The sequence below is a fragment of the Muntiacus reevesi genome, chromosome 8, assembly GCF_963930625.1.
Source record: "Muntiacus reevesi chromosome 8, mMunRee1.1, whole genome shotgun sequence".
Taxonomy (NCBI): Eukaryota; Metazoa; Chordata; class Mammalia; order Artiodactyla; family Cervidae; genus Muntiacus; species Muntiacus reevesi.
Genome location: NC_089256.1, coordinates 15,999,249 through 16,018,775, shown reverse-complemented (window position 1 = coordinate 16,018,775; position 19,527 = coordinate 15,999,249). Strand labels below are relative to the sequence as shown.

The window sequence follows — 19,527 nt, the reverse complement described above, 5'->3', positions numbered from 1 at the left end:
ATAACCTACAGAATGGGAATAATGATATGGCCAACAAGAAATTAATATCCAAAATATGTAAACAATCATTACTACTCAATATCAAAAGAACAAAGAACCCAATCAAAAAATGGACAGAATAGACATTTTTCAAATAAGACATACAGTTGGTTACAAACCCATGAAAAGATGCTCAGCATTGCTAATTGTTAAGAAAAGTAAATCAAAACAACAAGATAGCACCTTAAACCTATGAGAATGGCTATTATCAAAAAGTCTACAAATTACAAACAAGGAGAGGATGTGAAGAAAAGAGAATCTTTGTATGCTGTTGGTGGAGAAATTGGTACAGCCACAGTGGAAAACCACATGGAAGGTTTCTTCAAAACACTATAAATAAAACTGCCATGTGGTCCAACAATTCCACTCCTGGGTATATATCCAAAGAAAACAAAAACATTAATTTGACAAGATACATGTATCTCAATGTTCATAGCAGCATTATTTACAATAGTCAAGATATGGAAGCAGCCCAAATGTCCATCAACAGATGAATGGATAAGAAAGATATGAAAGACAGATATATATACATTCATACATAAACACACACGTAATGGAACATTACTTGATCATTAAAAAATGGAGTTCTGCCATTTTCAATAAAGTGGGTTGGCCTAGAGAATATTATGCTTAGTGAAATAAGTCAGACAAAGAAAGACAAATACTGTATGATATCACTTATATGTGGAATCTAAAAAAAAATACAAATTAATGTGTATGCAAAACAACACTTTCACATAGGAAAGAAACCAGTGGTTACATTGTAAACCAACTATACTTCAGTTTAAAAAATAAAATGAAATGTGTGTTATTGTATACAAATGGAATCATATAGCTTTTGGTGCCTTCTTTTGGCCAGGGAAATTCCAGGGGAGGGATTCTGCTGTGAGCAACCAACAGTCCTTTCTGGGGGAAGACAGCCTCAGTCTTGAAGAGGAGAGCTGAGTGGCACACAACATTCTCTACATGGTTAAATGTAAAAAACAAAATTATAAAACAAATGGAAGAAAATGTCAAATAGTCCAAAAATGAGATTGCAAAGGACTATGTTGTTGTGATATTTCCCAGATCAGGTAGAAAGAAGTGTAGAGCAGCTATAATGACAGTAGGTTTTGTCCAGGTGGGGAGTGTAGTGGAAAGGGACAGCAGTAAGAAAAGCCACCAGCATCACTGTGGCCCAGGACGGACCTATCTTGCCTAAAAGGCTGAACACCTGGAGGACAACATTTCCTTCCAGTGCTCCTTTTCTCAAAGCCCTGACAAATGGCTTGCACATCAGCCTTAGTTTACAGCACTACTTCACATTTGTCTATGGTGGGGAGGGGCTGATTTTGAGTCACCCAGAGGGTCTTGCTTATTTCAAACTCAACATGCTGGTAAGAAAGCATGGTCTCCAGGGGATATTCTCCCACTGGCTCCTACCTCCCCCAGCAACTTGCCCTTCCCTTAGTGACCTCATCCCACCTTTGTGTGCCTGTTAAAGAAAGTCAAGGCCATAGAAGCTACTGAGCATCCAGCATGTGGGCTTTTTCTGGACATCCCGTGTTCTCACTTGCTGCTTTATTCTGAACCCTTTGGAAGGCTGATCAATGGTTAGAGACTATGACACTTTAGGAAGGAAAAAGAAACCTTCTGAGTTAATATTATGATAATAGCAGCCATAGTGACTGTACCAGACACTGTAAGAAGCCCTCTCATATATTATCTCACCAAATCTTCTTCTTTTTTTTTTAACCAGTTTCATTCACTTTTTTCCCTCATATAAAATTATGTGGTAGCTACTGCTGGAGCCTGGGTCCTTGCATGGAGACTGGTGTGGGTCCTTACAAGATGGTCAGTGAATTCCTGATACAGAGACTTGGGGAACACTGTGTCTTTCCAGAGATCAGGAGTGAGATAACTGTAGGTCTTGGAAATGGCATCAAAAGTGGCCTTGGCGGAGTTGCCCAGGGTGGCGGTACAGCCCCTGGCAGAAGTGTAGCAGTCATCGGTGCCAGCCATAATCAGGAGCTTCTTGGGCACAGGGACCAAGATGATGCCAGTGCCCCTGAAGGCAGGGATGAGGTGCACCAGCACTGAGCCACAGCGGCCAGTCACCTTGCAAGAGACGGTGTGGGGCTTGCTGATCTTGTTTCTCCAGTAGCCTTGTCACATGGGACAATGGAGACCTTGGCCAGGATGATGGCCCCTATGACCGGGATAGCAGTGGCTACCTTCTTAGAGCACCTGAAACCCAAACTGACATGTCTGTTGTAATCCCCAGTGGCAACAAATGCCTTGAGCCTGGTCCACTGGCCAGCACGGATCTGCTTTTGCATGGGCATAGTCTTCAAAACCTCGTCCTTGAGGGATGTCCCCAGGAAAAAGACAATGATCTCAGATTCCTTGATGGGCAGAGAGAAGAGGTAGATCTCCTCCAGGGACTTGATCTTCATGTCCTTGACCAGAGGGCCCCACTTGGTATCGGGGAGCCACTCCTTGTCCTTGGCCTTACCTCCAAGAGCGCCATGGTGTTTACCCCAGCCCTGACCCTGGCCGCAACCCTGGCCCTGGACACCGCTGCCAAAGTCTCCACGGAAGCCACCACAGCCTCCCATTCCAGGGCCCCCGGGGCCTCCGGGCCCTCCCACAGCACCGGTGTCAGCCTTCACTTGGTATTTTTACAAAGAAGCCTCACCAAACTTCTTAAGTCTCTATTTTACATATGGAGGAAATGGGGCTTAGAGTGATCAATTGCCCATGATTACACAACTAAAAGCACTTTCCTAAGACACCTGGATGTGAAAGAGGATCTACCTGATTTCACAGACCTCATTGTTTCTGTCCCCTCAGCTCCTCTCAGCTTCTGTTGAGCGAGATGGGCTATGGAGACCAGGGGCGGGAGACTTGGTGTGCAGCTTTCGTCACGTCAGTGATTCTCGGTCTTGGCTTCACATTAGATTCACCCAGGGAGTGTCTTAAAATCCCATTGGTTCCAGTGAGAAGCTAAGGTTGAGAACCACTTATTAGATGCACCCCCAGAATATCCTATAATACAGAGTTGGTGTCATCTTAAAAGCTAGTGTTATCTCCTCCTTATGCTTTAACGAGATTTCATCATGGATGATCCAGTGACTATTTTGAGCATTTTATTTACAACTTGATATTCATATTGACCTAACAGAAATGGTAACTAAACATAAACAGAGCAGAGCAGCTTTAGTAAGCTTAGGAATTTTAGGTGCTGCCGTGCATCCTCATGTGGTGGGAAATCATCACTCTGAACAGAGTTAGAAAACCTAAGTTCAAGTTTCAGTCCTGCCACTTACCACCTGTGTGACTTGATCTTGAAATCCCTCCTTAATCTGAAGGAAGCCAACTAGATTTTTGAGCAGCAAATGACATGCTGGGGTGGGGATGGGGAGAACCTCTTTCTAAAATACCAGAGGCTGGAGACAAAAGATGTTGTTCAAAGGATATGAGGGTATTGATAATTCTTCCTTTACCACCCACCTCTGTGAAATTAAAGTTATGGGAAGCAATCTGATGCTGATTGTGGCTCAAGAGTTAGAAGAGCCTGTTTTTGTAACAATTCCTTAAACAGAACTACATATATTGTTAGTCTTGCATGCAAGAATGAAGGTGCAAGACCCAAGCCTACCAGGGCGGTGAGAGCAAGAACCTGCAAAACTTCAGACATCCTAAGGATCCTATCCATCAGGGAACCGAAAGCCAGGACTCTTTTGCCAAGGACTGCTGATCTGCTTCTGCCCTGTGCCGTCTCCTCATCTCTGACAATAAATCAGGCCTTTAATCTAACTCAGAGTGTGCATGTGGGGTCACCCCAACTCTACTGCCCCCCTGCTCCTAGATTGGCAGAAAAGTACTAGATATGAGATGTGAACTGGGAGAAAGTGCAGTGGGAAGAAATAATCACCTCTCACATACATGGAGGCAGTTTAAGAGCCAAAACCTCACTGCTACCCAGTTGCTATGTTCTGGTTCTCCCTGTCAGAAAAAGAATAGTATTGTGTCCTGCCTACTATCCATTTGAATCATACAGCCCCCTTGCCAAACTTTCCTGCACAAGCATCAGTCAGGCACGTGATTTCCGCCAGATTTGGCTCCTCCACATTCTGGAGAAACGCCAGTGTGCTTGTGTCCTTTAAGACGGCTTAGCGATGAGGCCACAGGAGGCAGGGCGAGCAGCAGGGCATTTCACAGGCGACTCTGCTTCTCCCTGTTGTCTTTATTTCCACCCTCTGTTTCAGCTCATTTTAGTCTTCTGTAACATTTTGATCTCAGTTTTTATGTTACAAAGCTTATGTTTGTGCCCATCCCATTGTAAACCACCTTGAATCCTTTTTGAAAGCATGAAAGGCATATATCAGAAACAGTTTTATTATTTTGGACCTCCACGTCTATGGCGGGAGGCTGGCAGGCACCAGTCAGGGGTGTGACTGACTGAGGGTCTGAGCTGTGGACACATCTGGAGGCTGACTCATGTGGAGGCACCCAAGAAACCTGGTCAGGCGTCTGACAGACTCACCACGCTAAAGGGGCACAGAGGGTGAGCTGGTACCCATAACATCATGTCACTCAGCCTCATCTTCAGGGGAGCATGGCCAGGAAGCTTGTTTACTACAATGAGTTGTACAGAATAGAAATATCAGGGTTTTGGTAGTGGATCCTAGCAGCTCTTTTGTGAAAGAGCATAAGGTGGAGAGAATAGGGGATCAAGGTTAGAGAGACCAGAGTCTGAACCTCGGACAGGACAGAGACACAAAATCCATAACCAAGAGAAGCCCACGGTATGCGTGTGCGTTCCTTGTCATGCCAACACATAACCACACCTCCCAAGATCCCTGCACTCCCACCCCGCCAACAGAGCCTGGCAAGCCCAGCTGGGAGAGGGGCTTAAAAGAGCCAAGCAGCCTCCTTGACTGTAGCTATAGTTGTCAGATCTTACTTTAAATGTCATATAACCATTTTTTACACAGATATAAATTTCTAATTTGGCTTTTTCCTTTACACATTTCTTTGACATATGTGCTAAGCACATGCTTGGGGAAAAAAACTAGTTTAATTCTGATTTTCTCCCTTTAAAATGATCAGCATTTCACACTCTTATGCATAATTCATTAAGTAAACCAAAGATTTTTTTTTTTTTTTTTTTTTTTGAGCTCATGGGAGGGAGGACAAGTGTGAAGATATACTTTTTGCGGGTCATATCAAGAACTCCATGGTTAGACCTGTTTCGATCCGGGTGACTTTCATGGCATAGATATTCAGCTGAAAAATCTGAATATCCCTGTGTAGCATTTGGAAATGGTTGCAAAGAAGAAAGATGCGACAACATGCTGCTTCAAGGCACTTTGTTTTTTCTTTACCTCCTACAGTAGGAAAGTGGAACTTTGTTTAAGCACACACCTTTCTCTAGGTTTATGTTGTTAGAGAAGCTTCTGTTCTTTTTAATGTCTCTGAGACCGAGATATATCTTAAGGTCACTGTCAGTCAGATAATGATCACAGCCCAAGTGGTGAGTGTCAGCTGTAGTTATTTACCTCATCACCTCTATTTGAGGCATATGCATCATTGGTATTGAGCATCTTTAATTGCTATCTTAAATTTTTCAAAAAGATTTATTGTGGCTCAACCTCCAAAGGTTGTGTTGTGTGCAGAGGGCATAGAAGCAGAGCAGAAATTTGATATTTGTGCAACAAGTGTTCATCATGTAAGAATGGTCTCCATTCCATATACCAGAGCAATGTTCAAGTTCTAAATGGGACTAAAGGAAAGAAGACCCTCATAAAACAGTTGAAACTGGGTTGTGTTTTGTTGCTAAAATGTTTGCAAAAGGATTGGCAATTATGTACCGCATGATATAAGTGAAGGGATGCATGATGAAAGTGTCTAGATAAGTCTAAAAGAGCTCTCTCAGTAGCATAGAATAAAAATTGTAAATGTAAGAAAGCATTGTGTTATAGTGTAATTGGCAGTATATTTTCTTTCTTACTGGGACATAAAACAGTAGTATGTTGTTTTTTATGTTTGATGAAATGTACTTAAAACAGAAGAGCTTAAATTTCCTTAGGTAAGTATTCTACCTATTGCCTGGTTGTTAGCACAAGATAACTTATAAAATTCACTCCCAGAATCTGGCCACAAGCTGATGCAACCTCACATGGTTTGAGTGTGAACAACAAAGATTTCATGGAATCCTAGAATGAGGAATCTGTAAAGGAGTCTTAGGGATTCTATGGTCTTACAGATGGAGCTGCTGGAGCCCAGAATGCAGAAGCCTCTGTTCAGTCACTGGACACTTATTTAATCAGTGGATCATGAGAATGTGAGGCATAGATGCCCGTTTCTCAGTGCTCCAAGTGGACATTTTGGCTTCGAGGGGGGTGGACAGGAGAGGGGAGAAGTGGAAAGGGATGGGGTTTAAGGTTGGGCAGCTGTCCATTTGGCCCTTAGCTGAGGATTTGTTTTCTGTGGATACCTTCTCTACAGTTCCCCTCCTCACCTTTCCCTTATCCCTCCACCGTGTCCCTCACCCCCCACAACCATGTCATTTTTTCTTTGCTTTTGTCCACTGTTCTCCTTCCTTCTCGCCCATCTTCTAAGCCTTGAAGTGGCAGATTAGTTGAAGTGGGGAAGGGAACAGGACATGTGTGAAGAAAGCAGCACAGACAGGAGGCCTTGAAGAAACACTAAAAATTTAACTGAGGTGCTTCCCTGGTGATCCAGTGATTAAGAATTTACCTGCCAATGCAGGGGACATGAGTTCAACCCCTGGTCTGGGAAGATTTCATGTCCTGCAGAGCAATTAAGCCCATGCACCACGACTATTGAGCCCACTCTTTAGAGCCTGTGCTCTGCAACAAGAGAAGCCCCTGCAATGAGAAGCCCACGCACAGCAATGGAGGGTAGTCCCCGCTCACCACAGCCAAAGAGAGCCCACATGCAGCAATAAAGACTCAGCACAACCAAAAATAACTAATTCATTACTGTTTTAAAAAAATTAACTGGGGAAATTCCCTGGAGGTCCAGTGGTTATGACTCCACTCTTTCACTGCTGAGGGCCTGGGTTCAATTGGGGAACCAAGATCCCACAAGTTGTGCAGGTGAGGCCAAAAAAAAAAAAAAAAAAAGAAAGTTAACTGGAAACTTTTCCATCTCAAATCCTACCCTACTCTAGAGCGGGAGTTGGCAAACTACAGTCTTCTGCCTCTTCTTATAAATAAAGTTTTATTGAATCACAGCAGCATGCATTCATTTACATCTTGTGTGTGTCCATTTTTTTTTTCCCATTTATTTTTATTAGTTGGAGGCTAATTACTTTACAATATTGTAGTGGTTTTTGCCATACATTAACATGAATCAGCCATGGATTTACAGTGTGTCTGTTTTTATACAGTGATGGCAAGATTGAGGGTCCACATAGCCCAAAATGTTTACTAGTTTGGTGTAGACAAGTTCTTCCCCAAGAGTAGTCTGCAGAAGTCTGGTTGTGCAAAATGTTAAAGAGGTATTTCTGGAAAGAAAAAGCTCCTTGGGTCAAATAATTTTGGAAACTTTGCATTTTTATCAGAGGATTTCTTAGAGCCTTTAATAAGCTAACATGCACTGTGAATTTCTGAGAGGTAGCTGAAGTATACAGCATTTTCCCAAGTTAATTTGGGAACCCTTTTCTTACAAAGCACTTTATGGGTATAGAGTTCCTCAAAAGACACTGTGGAAGATGGTTCTCTAACAGTATCCAAGATATATTATTAATATTAAGTGAGAAAAGCAAAGTGTATTCATTACACACCCATCAGTGTAAAGTGTGAAGAAGGAAACTGTGGTTAAGTGTTTGCTTATAAATGTTTCAGTCATCTCTTGAAAGATCCATAGTGAATTGGTAGTACCACTCACTTTGAGGTGTGTTGAAGCTGGGAGATAGGCTTTCACTGTACTGATTACCTGAATTTTGACTTTGGGATCATGCCAATGTACTTCATTATCTAAACAGTCTGTCCATCAGCATAATTAAATTTTAAAACAAAAATGTAAAATGACAAACCACTTTGGAAAACAGTTTGGCAGTTTTTAACAAAGTTAAATATATACTTACTGTATGTCCCAGCAGTTCTTCTCCTAGAGAAATGTAAATATATGTGCATGCATACACACGCTGTAAATAAAATGATGGGAGAGCAGAGACAGGCTTCCACATAAAGCTGTGTTGGTTATGTACCTGCAGCCTCCTCCATTGTGACACTGCCCCATGGAGCCCCTTCTTCCCAGCTGTCTTATACCACTTCCCTAGGAAGAAATGTGGCATGGGTTTGGCACATTCACCTTGTGGGTAGAAACCACCATGAACCACCCACACCACATGCATGGCCTTCTCTGGACTGGCATCGTTCTGTACGATCCCACTGAAGACTAAAGGCAGAATGTGGACTTTATCCATTGAAAGGCATGAATCTGGTAAGAGCACAGGAAAAAAGACCACAAATCCAAAGGGTAAAATCACGGAGTTAAGTGTAGAGTCTTTTCCTAATGGAGGAGGATTCCTGCATCCCCATCACCACCACCCTGTAATCCTCCACTGACTCACAGTGCTCTCAGAAAGGACTGTACTTACAAGCTGACCCTCTTGTCACGGGCTGGCTCTGCAGTTGCTGCTTCTCTCTTGCAGTCTGTTTCAGGACCTGAACTGCCCAGTTGGCACCACATCCACAACCCACGGAATAATAACCACACCTTTCTGAGGTTGTGCTTCACAAATGCAAATTAAGTTCATTGCTGGCAGACAGCTCAGATTCCATTTGTTCTTGGCTCACGTTAGGTTAAAAAGGTACAGAGACCAAGAAACCTAGCCAGAGCCAGAGGGCACCGTTTGCAGAAAATGCAGCGTCTGAAGGAGCCAGGCAGAGCAAGGATGGAGCATTGCTGTAGCTCACCTGACTATTTTTATTTCAAATTTACTAACTGCCTGGACCATTTTCTTTGTGGCCTCTGCAACTACATTTTCTCCATTATTATCCTGTGGACGACATAGTCTCCTCCTCCAATAGAACAGGTCACTGATTCTCTGCACTCCCTTTGCACAGTACCTTTCAAAATTTGGTGACATTAGAATCACCTGGAGGTTTTTTAAAACACACACACACATTGCCTAGTCTGTTCCCTGAGTTCCTGATTCAGTAGGTTTGAAATGGGGATCCAAGAGTGTCTATTTCTAGCAAGTTCCCAGGTGATGCTGATGCTGCTGGTGATCCACACTCAGAGCAGCTCTTCTCACGGTACATATACCTCTATTATGGTATCTGTTATATTCTGCTTTCATTGTTACTTTTATAGGAAGGACTTAGATCAGTACGGTCTCATAGAAGTGTGACCTATGTATATAATTTTAAATTTTATAGTAGCTAGTAATACATTAGTAAACATGATACAATTAATTTTAACAATACATTTTATTAATAATCAAACATATCCAAAATGTTATAACTTCAACATGTAATCAATACCAAAATAAATATTAATCAGATATTCTATATTTTTTGTACTAAGTCTTCAAAGTTAGGTATGTATTTTACACCTAGAACACATATTTCAGTCTGAACTAACCACCTGTGGAGTGCCCCTTGGCCACATGTGGTCAGTGGCTACCACACTGGGTGGGACAGCCTGAGGTCATGCTCACTGTGTACCAGAGAGTGTTGTAAACCCTTTAACTCATTTAACCTTGTATATTAACTCTAACCCCTCACAGTAACAATAGAGGGTAAACAGTGTTATTAATCTCATTTTACAGGTGAGGAAACTAAGGCCTAGAGGGCTTTAGGTAACTTACCCAGGGCCCCTGAGTCAGAAATTGGGGGCAAGAGGACTGGAGCTTGGCATCTGGCTTCAGGGTCAGCCACATTTCCACAAGGCCCTCATGCTCAACCACAACTCCCTGGAGGGTAGGGAGAAATCACTGTCTTTGTGGGTCCCCAAGCAAAGACCCTTGAGAGTCCCTTGGACTGCAAGAATATCCAACCAGTCCATTCTAAAGGAGATCAGTCCTGGGTGTTCATTGGAAGGACTGATGTTGAAGCTGAAACTCCAATACTTGGGTCTCCTCATGCGAAGAGTTGGCTCATTGGAAAAGACCCTAATGCTGGGAGGGATTGGGGGCAGGAGGAGAAGGGGACGACAGAGGATGAGATGGCTGGATGGCATCACCGACTCAGTGGACATGGGTTTGAGTAAACTCTAGGAGTTGGTGATGAACAGGGAGGCCTGGCATGCTGCAATTCATGGGGTCGCAAAGAGTTGGACACGACTGAGCGACTGAACTGAACTGAACTGAAGCAAAGACCACAGCTAGCTCAGATAGAACACTGTGTGCTGAATGACTTAATGAGATGGAGAGGATGGTTTTGTCAGACATTCAACCAACAGGATCAGGTAACCTCAGACCACCATTGTATGTGAGTGTGTGAAAGGGGATATTTTAAAATTAAATTTGAAACTGTCTATTCTCAAGCTACTTCCAGGCTAATAGAAAGATGTAAGAAAATACACAAAGACAAGAATAAAGGTCTTACGTACTGTTATTTATAGTGGCATTCACAGTTTCAGTGACTGGAACCAGGAAGGGTTACCCTGAGAGAGGCTACCCAGAGTTGGTGAGTCTAAAGCGATGTTAGGTGAAATGGAAAGAATGTGGTGGAGTAAGACACAGGAAACGAATGATAAGAAGGAAGAGTCCTCATCAGCACTGACTGGGTGCTGTTTACTGCAGACCTCAATCCCGGGAAGTAGATCGTGGGCTACAGATTTGCATACAACACTTCCAGGAGAGAAAGGGTATGGGAAGAAGCTGAGCTGTGAGGCCTCAGGAAGACCCTATGGAGACCTCGTGGGCTGGGGGTGGTCCTCCCAAATTGAGGTAGGAGACCAGTCCTTGTAACCCCACATGAACCAGTCACTGGATGCAGATTTCACAGAAAGGAGATGTCACCTTGACCTGAGAGCAGTTCCTGAAGAGAAACTTGGCTGTATATCTTCAGCTGCCAACACTTCTAGCAGTAACAGCATGAAGACCTCCTTGCTGGGAGGCAGAAGGAGGAATCTGTAGCTCACCACAGTGTTCACTACACTGATTCAGTGAAAAATCCAAAGAACCAACAAGAGAGCTTCATGGGTGAATGGAAATCACAGGATAGAATCCCAACATAGCCAGTTTGTGTGGGAAATTCATGCAAGGCCATGTAATTAGTGAGTGAATTTACACCTAGTTCTCTCTTGTTCCTGACTTCCCTGGTAACTCAGATGGTAACTCTGTCTGCAATGCAGAAGACCTGGGGTCAACCCCTGGGCCAGGAAGATCCCCTGGAGAAGGAAATGGCAACCCACTCCAGTATTCTTGCCTGGAAAATCCCATGGACAGAGGAACCTAGTAGGCTACAATCCATGGGGTTGCAAAGAGTCGGACACGACTGAATGACTTCACTTTCTTTCTGGTTCCAGTATCTATGTTCTCTCTATACCTCTCCAGGAAAGAGGAGAGAGAGATGAAAAACAGAAGTTAAACACCCTTTATTACAAAGTGTGCTGTTCCTTGACATGTAGTATTTAAACACTGTGTTCTAGATTCTACAAGAAATCTGGACCACATTTGGAGGCCACATTTGCCTGTGTGCCTTGGGTACCTTAAATGTTGACTGCCGTGTCTGGAGTGTGGGAAAAAGAGTTAAGGACATTTCAGTGACAAGAAAACATCTCAGGACTTCCTTGGTAGTCCATTGGTTAAGAATCCACCTAGTCAGTTCAATCGCTGCCTAGGAATTGAACCTGAGTTCCTAGTCAAGGAACTACGATCTTACATCCCACAGAGCAACAAAGCCCGCGAGCTGCAACTACTGATCCCAGGCACAACTAGAGAGTTCATACGCTGTAATGAAAGATCCCGCATGATGCAATGAAGATCTTAGGTTCTGCAACTAAGACCTGATGCAGCCAAATAAATAAACATTTCTTAAAAAGAAAGAAAGGAAACTGTCTCCCATTCTCCCTGCCTAGGAGAGAGATGCAACTACCTTTCTACTTCTAAGCAGGGTGCCTACAAAAATGGCAGCCCTAAGGGGAGTTTTGATGGTGGTCCCCATGCCACCCCTAGGCTTGACCTGGGGATCAGAGCCTTTCAGAGATGTGCCTCAGTTTTGATCCTGATCTTATATTCTTGGGTTCAGGTCAGAGGCAGAGTTTGGAGTGTGCCTGGAGTAGAGCCGTACCGAGTGGAACAGCCTTTGAGAGTCTGATTCATAGTCACCCACTTATTTTCTCTAAGACCTACTGAAGTTAGGAGTCCTTTGCGGGTGGTGAGCTCGCTGGGAGTAATCAAGTGTTATCACTAAAGGGCTTTTGCAGCTGGCAATGTCCACTGAAAATAGAAAAGAAGAAGGAAGGTAGGGAAAAACAGAAATATATGTGCATATCATGGGTCCCCCTTGAATTTTGTGACCCTGAGTAAATCCTTTAACCTCTGTGAACCTCAGTGTTAAGAAATGATACCTACCTCACAAAAGGTTTTATGAGTATGTATCAGGAGTGAAGTACAAATATAATAATGCTTAGTAAATATGTGTCTTACATTATAGTTAACATACCTAATACTTGTATGTCCATACATACATATGCATAATAGTGGACATTAGCACACTATAAAATGTTTCCTACCCATAAGTAAACTAACCTTTTCAGAAACTGTAAGAATTTTCTCTGTCAAGATGCATTTTATTAGCCATGATAGGGAATGAGGTAATGGCAACCATCTCCGTGGCTAAGATCAGGATGCCAATTTATCCAAGAAGCAAAAGCCACACTCAACCCTCAGTAGATGTTTGTTGAACATGTGAATGAAGAAATGGGTAGTAGCAAGAGGCTGTGAATTTTCCTCCAGGAAACCTTCCTGGGTTCCTTCAGCTTTTGTGGGTTCCCTGCAAGCCACAGCACGTAAAATGTGCTCCATCTAAAATAGTGCTGCCTTACAGCCCACCTTCTGTTGTTCCCTCTTTGTTCTGTATCCTCATCAGAACACTTGGCTTGATGTAGACAAGATGTTTTTATTATTTTTTCCTCCAAAAAAACTACATCCAAGTCCACATTGAATTATTTAGTTATCTATATCCACAGACCTTTACTCCAAAAGAGAATAATAAAGAGGTGAAGGGTGAGTACCCTTATCATTATGTAGAACATGGGTTGACTTGTTCTTTCTTATCTCAGAGGGTTTTCTGAAGATTGAGTAAGATGACATAAAAATTTCTTAGAGTTAGTGCCTGGCACATAGTAGGTGCTCAATAAATGGAGATGTTGGAGAGAAGGAGGGACAAGGTAGGAGGGAAGCTTCATCACCAAGCACACACAGCCTGGAGAGCTGACTTTCAGAATTCAATTGTGAAATCTAATTCATGCCCAAAGCCTAATTATACCTTGGAGTGTGGGTATCCTGCCTTGAAATGGCAAATTAGACAGTTTCACAAGGAGGCACAGCTGTGTTGCCTGAGCCTTTTTGTTCCAGGCAAACTGAAACAGGCAGTGAACCTTTGGCAATCAAAGAGAGTAGTGCCAACCAGCCTGCAGCCTGCCCGACAGGAGCCAGGCTGGAATACCAAGCAGCCTCGAGCCCAGGAGCCATGCAGCCAGTGCCACAGAGGGCAGACGCCAATCTTGACGTCAGTCAGTTCTCTGTCACCCCGCCTGCCCACACCTCCCCCAGGCACCTTCCCACTGGCCCTGTCATATCCCTGCCAGCCTCCTCCCTCCCACTCTTCCCTTCTCTCCTTGGCAAACTCTTTTGAGAGGAGGAGCAGGTGCTGAGAGTTGACACTAGACTGTCAGCAAGCCCTAGAAGATGTCAGGTCAAAAGCCCCAATGCCCTTTTTAGGTAAGTGACTCCCAGATGTGATCAGGCCAGGACTCTTTTTCTTCTCCTCCTGGATTTGGAGAGTTCTGAGCTGGGGCTGGGCTTCCCATGTGCCACTAATGGTAAAGAACCCTCCTGAGCTGCAGGACAAACAGGAGACACGGGTTCAATCCCTGGGTCAGAAAGATCCCCTGGAGGAGGAAATGGCAACCCACTCAAGTATGCTTGCTTGGAGAATCGCATGGACAGAGGGAGCCTGGCAGGCTACAGTTCATAGGGTTGCAAAGAGTCAGACACAACCGAAGTGACTTAGCACAGAAACATGAGCTGATGGTAGACAGATGCCTCTGTGCTCAAGCAGGTACCTCAGCCTCTTCAGGCAGGTCCCGGAACTCCCCAGGGCTCCTCTGGAGTCGAGAGATCCTGTTATAGTTGTTGAGGTGCTCACTGGACCAGACCTCAGGCTGTGGGGCTGCAGATTCTTGGGGAGTCATTTTATTGGGTTTGTGGGAGCCACAGGTTCAGAGCGCCATGGCTTCTAGGACACATTGAGCCCCCCACGGGCTGCCTTACCAGCACCACCAAACACAAATCCTCCTTTTTGTCCTCCTTTCTTCCTGCTCTCATCCAACCCTTCCGAGAGGATACCTTGAGTCAGCAAGCCAAAGCTGGCACTTGTCTGTCTGTAAATCCCCAAGTCCTGACAAACACTCTCATATCACCAGTTCAGTTCAGTCATTCAGTTGTGTACGACTCTTTGTCACCCCATGGACTGCAGCACGCCAGGCTTCCCTGTCCATCACCAACTCCCAGAACTTGCTCAAACTCATGTCCATCGAGTCAGTGATGACATCCAACCATCTCATCCTCTGATGTCCTCTTCTCCTCTACCTTCAATCTTGCCCAGCATCAGCGTCTTTTCCAATGAGTCAGTTCTTCGCATCAGGTGGCCAAAGGATTAGAATTTCAGCTTCAGCATCAGTCCTTCCAATGAATATTCAGGACTGATTTCTTTTAGGATTGACTGGTTTGATCTCCTTGCAGTCCAAGGAACCCTCAAGAGTCTTCTCTAACACCACAGTTCGAAAGCTTCAATTCTTCAGCACTCAGCTTGCTTTCTTTCTTTCTTTTTTTTTTTTTTTTAATATATTGTGGTGGTTTTCGCCATACACTGACATGAATCAGCCACAGGGGTACATGTGTACCCCATCCCAAACACCCCTCCCACCTCCCTCCCCATCCCATCCCTTTGGGTTGTCCCAGTGCACCCACTTTGAGTGCCCTGTTTCATGCATCGAACTTGGACTGGTGATCTATTTCACATATGGTAATATACATGTTTCAATGCTATTCTCTCAAATCATCCCACCCTCACCTTCTCCCACAGAGTCCAAAAATCTGTTCTTTATATCTGTGTCTCTTTTGCTGCCTCACTTATAGGGTCATCATTCTCAGCTTTCTTTAGTCCAACTCTCACATCCATACATGACTACTGGAAAAATCATAGCTTTGACTAGACAGACCTTTGTCAGCAAAGTAATGTCTCTGCCTTTTAATATGCTATCTAGGTTGGTTACAGCTTTTCTTCCAAGGAGCAAGCATCCTTTAATTTCATGGCTGTAGCCACCATCTGCAGTGATTTTGGAGCCGAGGAAAATAGTCTGTCACTGTTTTCATTGTTTCTCCATCTATTTGCCAGGAAGTGATGGAACTTGATGCCATGATCTTAGTTTTCTGAATGTTGAGTTTTGAGCCAGCTTTTTCACTCTCCCCTTTCACTTTCATCAAGAGGCTTTTTCATTCCTCTTCACTTTCTGCCATAAGGGTGGTATCATCTGCATATCTGAGGTTATTGATATTTCTCCTGGCAATCTTGACTCCAGCTTGTGCTTCATCCAGCCTGGCATTTTGCATGATGTACTCTGCATATAAGTTAAATAATCAGGGTGGCAATTTACAGCCTTGACGTACTCCTGTCCCAATTTGGAACAAGTCTGTTATTCCATGTCCGGTTCTAAGTGTTGCTTCTTAGCCTGCATACAGTTTTCTCAGGAGACAGGTAAGGTGGTCTGCTATTCCCATCTATTTAAGAATTTTCCACAGTTTGTTGTGATCTACACAGTCAAAGACTTTGGTGTAATCAGTAAAGCAGAAGTAGATGTTTTTGTGGTATGCTCTTCCTTTTTCTATGATCCAGCGGATGTTGGCAATTTGATCTCTGGTTCCTCAGCCTTTTCTAAATCCAGCTTGAACATCTGTAAGTTCACAGTTCACGTACTGTTGAAGCCTGACTTGGAAAATTTTGAGCATTATCTTGCTAGCATGTGAGATATGGATCAGCAGTGGCCTGCTGCAGGGATAGGGGCTCTGGGTGCAGCCACCTGGTTCACACAGCCTGTGGCATAAGCCCTCTTGGAGGAGGTCGCCGTTAGCCCCATCATAGAGCCACCAAGCAGATAACCCACAAACTGCAGAACAATTATACGAAAGAAATTCTCACACTGTTAAGAAAGTTCTAGGACCCACAACAGATTTCCCAACCTGGGAATCTGGCAAAGGGACTGAGAATTCCCAGAGAATTTGACTTTGGAGGCCAGTGGGATTTTATTACAGAGCTTCCACAGGACTGGGGAAACAGACTCTTGGAGGGCACAAACAAAACCTTGTGTGCACCAGGACCCAGAAGGAAGGAGCAGTGACCCCACAAGAGACTGACCCAGACCTGCCTGTGAGTGTCCAGGAGTCTCCAGCAGAGGCATGGGTCAGCGGTGGCCTGCTGCAGGGTCAGAGGCACTGAGTGTGGCAGTGGGTGCATGGGACCTTTTAAAGGAGGTTGCCATTATCTTCATTACCTCCACCATAGTTTGGTCTCAGGTCAAACAACAGGGAGGGAACATAGCCCTAAATTGGATTAAAGATTTACTGAGCATGGCCCCACCCATCAAAACATGACCCAGTTTTCCCCACAGTCTGTTTCTCCCATCAGGAAGCTTCCATAAGCCTCTTATCCTTATCTGTCAGAGGGCTGACAGAATGTAAACCACAGTCACAGAAAACTAATCAAGCTAATCTCATGGACCACAGCCTTGTCTAACTCAGTGAAACTATGAGCCACCCAAGACGGACGGATCACTGGGGAGAGTTCTGACAAAACATGGTCCTGAAGAAGGGAATTGCAAACCATTTAAGTGTTCTTGCCTTGAAAACCCCATGAACAGTATGAAAAGGCAAAAGGATATCACCGGTTAGAACTTTGGAAAGGCTTGAAGGCTGATTTGCTTAGGGGATGAGGAATAGAACTAGCAATGGTGGGTGCAGCAGTGGGAGGGGGGTCTCAGCAGAATCTGCAGGAAGCTTATTCCATGCATCTCAGCCTTCTTCTGCCTCCTGTCTTATGTGTTGTGTGTCCATTTGAACCTATTAATGTTAATCATTAAGATAAGCAAAGTGAAAACAAGATATGTGTGCATGTACACACACACACACACACACACACACACACACACACAACCATAATGCCACATCTCAGGACTCATATTGTTTACTGTTTTCTTCTGTTAACATTGTCTTCAAAATAAGCATCTATGATTTGTGGCAAACATTCGGCTGCAAATACCTTAAATGATTGGAATCCTCTAAGTTTTCTTTTACCCTCTCATCTTTTACAGAAAACATTATTGTGCCCCTAGCACAAGTCACTGAACTAAGTTCTGGAGTTCAAGATACTGAATAAGCTCACGACCCTAGGGGACTGACCCAAATGTAGCAGAAGATAAAACAACAGTTTTCACCTGTTGCGTCCAGGCCTCAATGGGGGCCTCTGTGCCTCTGTGTCGTGTTCTCATCCCTGAAAGCACACTAAAGTTAGGCATGATATTCCTTACGTACAAGAAGGAAAACAAAGCTGAACTCATCTGTCTGAGGTCCCACTGTTAGGACGTTCCAAAGCCAGGATGGGCCTAAATCCCACTGACCACAGGTCCGTCCCTGCCCTCCCATGACACCCTCGACTGAAGGGTTCTGTGGGGGAAAGTGCCATGTATGAATGGGAGCAAATTGCCTTGTGAGTACTGGACAGGGAGCCACTAATTCCAACTGGACAAATTGAGGAACCATGATCTCGTCAAGACAAGGTGACAGTGAGGTTGGGTTTTTGGAGAGGGATCCAAGCAGGAAAGGGATATGGGCAGAAACTTTGATTGGTTGTATAACCATATCCAATACCTCATACAGTTTGCATGTTTAGACAGCAGGGCAATGTAGCCCCATGGTAATGAGACGTAAGCTTTGGTTTCCATGCAGCCTGCTTCCTTGGTCAAGAGTGTTTATATTACACATGTAACATGTATATAAACTGATCCCTCAGTTGAAATTTGAACAGGTTAAAAAAAACTGTGTGTTCAGGCTGTTAGTCTCCCTGACCATTTTCCCTCCAAACTCCACACTCTGTATGAAAACACTTTAAATGGTGAGAAGCAGAGGGGATGGATGGATAGACAGACAGATAGATAGATAGATAGATAGATAGATGTGACAATAGTCACTCCCCTCTGTAAGTGGGCTCCAAAATGCATCTGTGGACACATGATCTAACACCAAGGCTCTGGGAAAGTTGCCTACAAACCTCCCTTCAGCTAACTTTCCTTCCAGGACCCACTCTCACATGTCCCTGCTGTCTTACCTCCATGGGACTTTTTTTAAAATGTCAGGCTAGATTTTTGTTTTGGGTTTCTGTTGGGTTTTTTTTTTTTTTTTTTTTTCATAATTTTTATTTATTTATCTTTGGCTGTACTGGCTCTCCGTTGCTGTGTGTAGGCTTTTCTTTAGTTGCGGTGAGCCGGGGCTACTCTTTGTTGCAGTATTTAGGCTTCTCATTGCAATAGCTTCTCTTGTTGCAGAGAACAGGCTCTGGAGCACAGGCTTAGTAGTTGTGGTACATAGGCCTAGTTGCTCTGCAGCATATGGAATCTTCCTGGACCAGGGATCAAACCCATGTCCCCTGCATTGGCTGATGGATTCTTATCCACTGCACCATCAGGGAAATCCCAGAGTAGTTTTGAACTTACAGAAAAATTGCAGAGTAAAGCAGAGAGATTCTATATAGCCTGCAGCCAGTTCTCGCTATAATCAGTGTCTTACAATGCTGGTGTATATCTGTGTACACAATTAATGAGTCAGTATTGATACATTATTATTAATTGAAGTACACACTTTTACTCACATCTCCTTCATTTTCCCCCAGTGTCCTTCTTCTGTTCCAGGAACCCAGCCAGGATTCCACTTTACATTTAGCTGTCGTGTCTCCTTAGACACCTTTCGGCTGTGAGTTTCTCAGACTTTCCTTGTTTTTGATGACCTTCATGAGGAGTACTGGTCAGATATTTTGTGGCATGTCCCTCATTTGGGATTTTCAGATGTTTTTCTCATCATTAGACTGGGGATATAGGTTTGGGAAATGAGAGCTACAGAGGTAAAGTGCTATCTTCATATCCAGGGTGCATACTATCACCATGACCTTGATCACCTGGCTGAGGTAGTGTCTGTCAGGTTCTCTACTATAAAGCATGGAACATTTTTATGAGTCTTTTGCTTTTAGT

At 43.9% G+C, this 19,527-nt stretch overlaps 2 protein-coding genes across 3 annotated transcripts in view; one reads left to right on the top strand and one right to left on the bottom strand.

Annotated features, from left to right (window-relative positions):
* TMEM108 (transmembrane protein 108) overlaps window positions 1–19,527 on the top strand; it is a 419,219-nt gene that overhangs the window by 369,871 nt on the left and 29,821 nt on the right. The window lies entirely within an intron of this gene.
* Window positions 1,807–14,424, bottom strand: LOC136173511 (small ribosomal subunit protein uS5-like). Its single transcript, XM_065943197.1, is given in 6 exon segments — window positions 1,807–2,189; window positions 2,192–2,689; window positions 8,365–8,493; window positions 12,359–12,445; window positions 13,497–13,590; window positions 14,296–14,424. Coding segments are annotated over 6 exon segments (1,320 nt in total).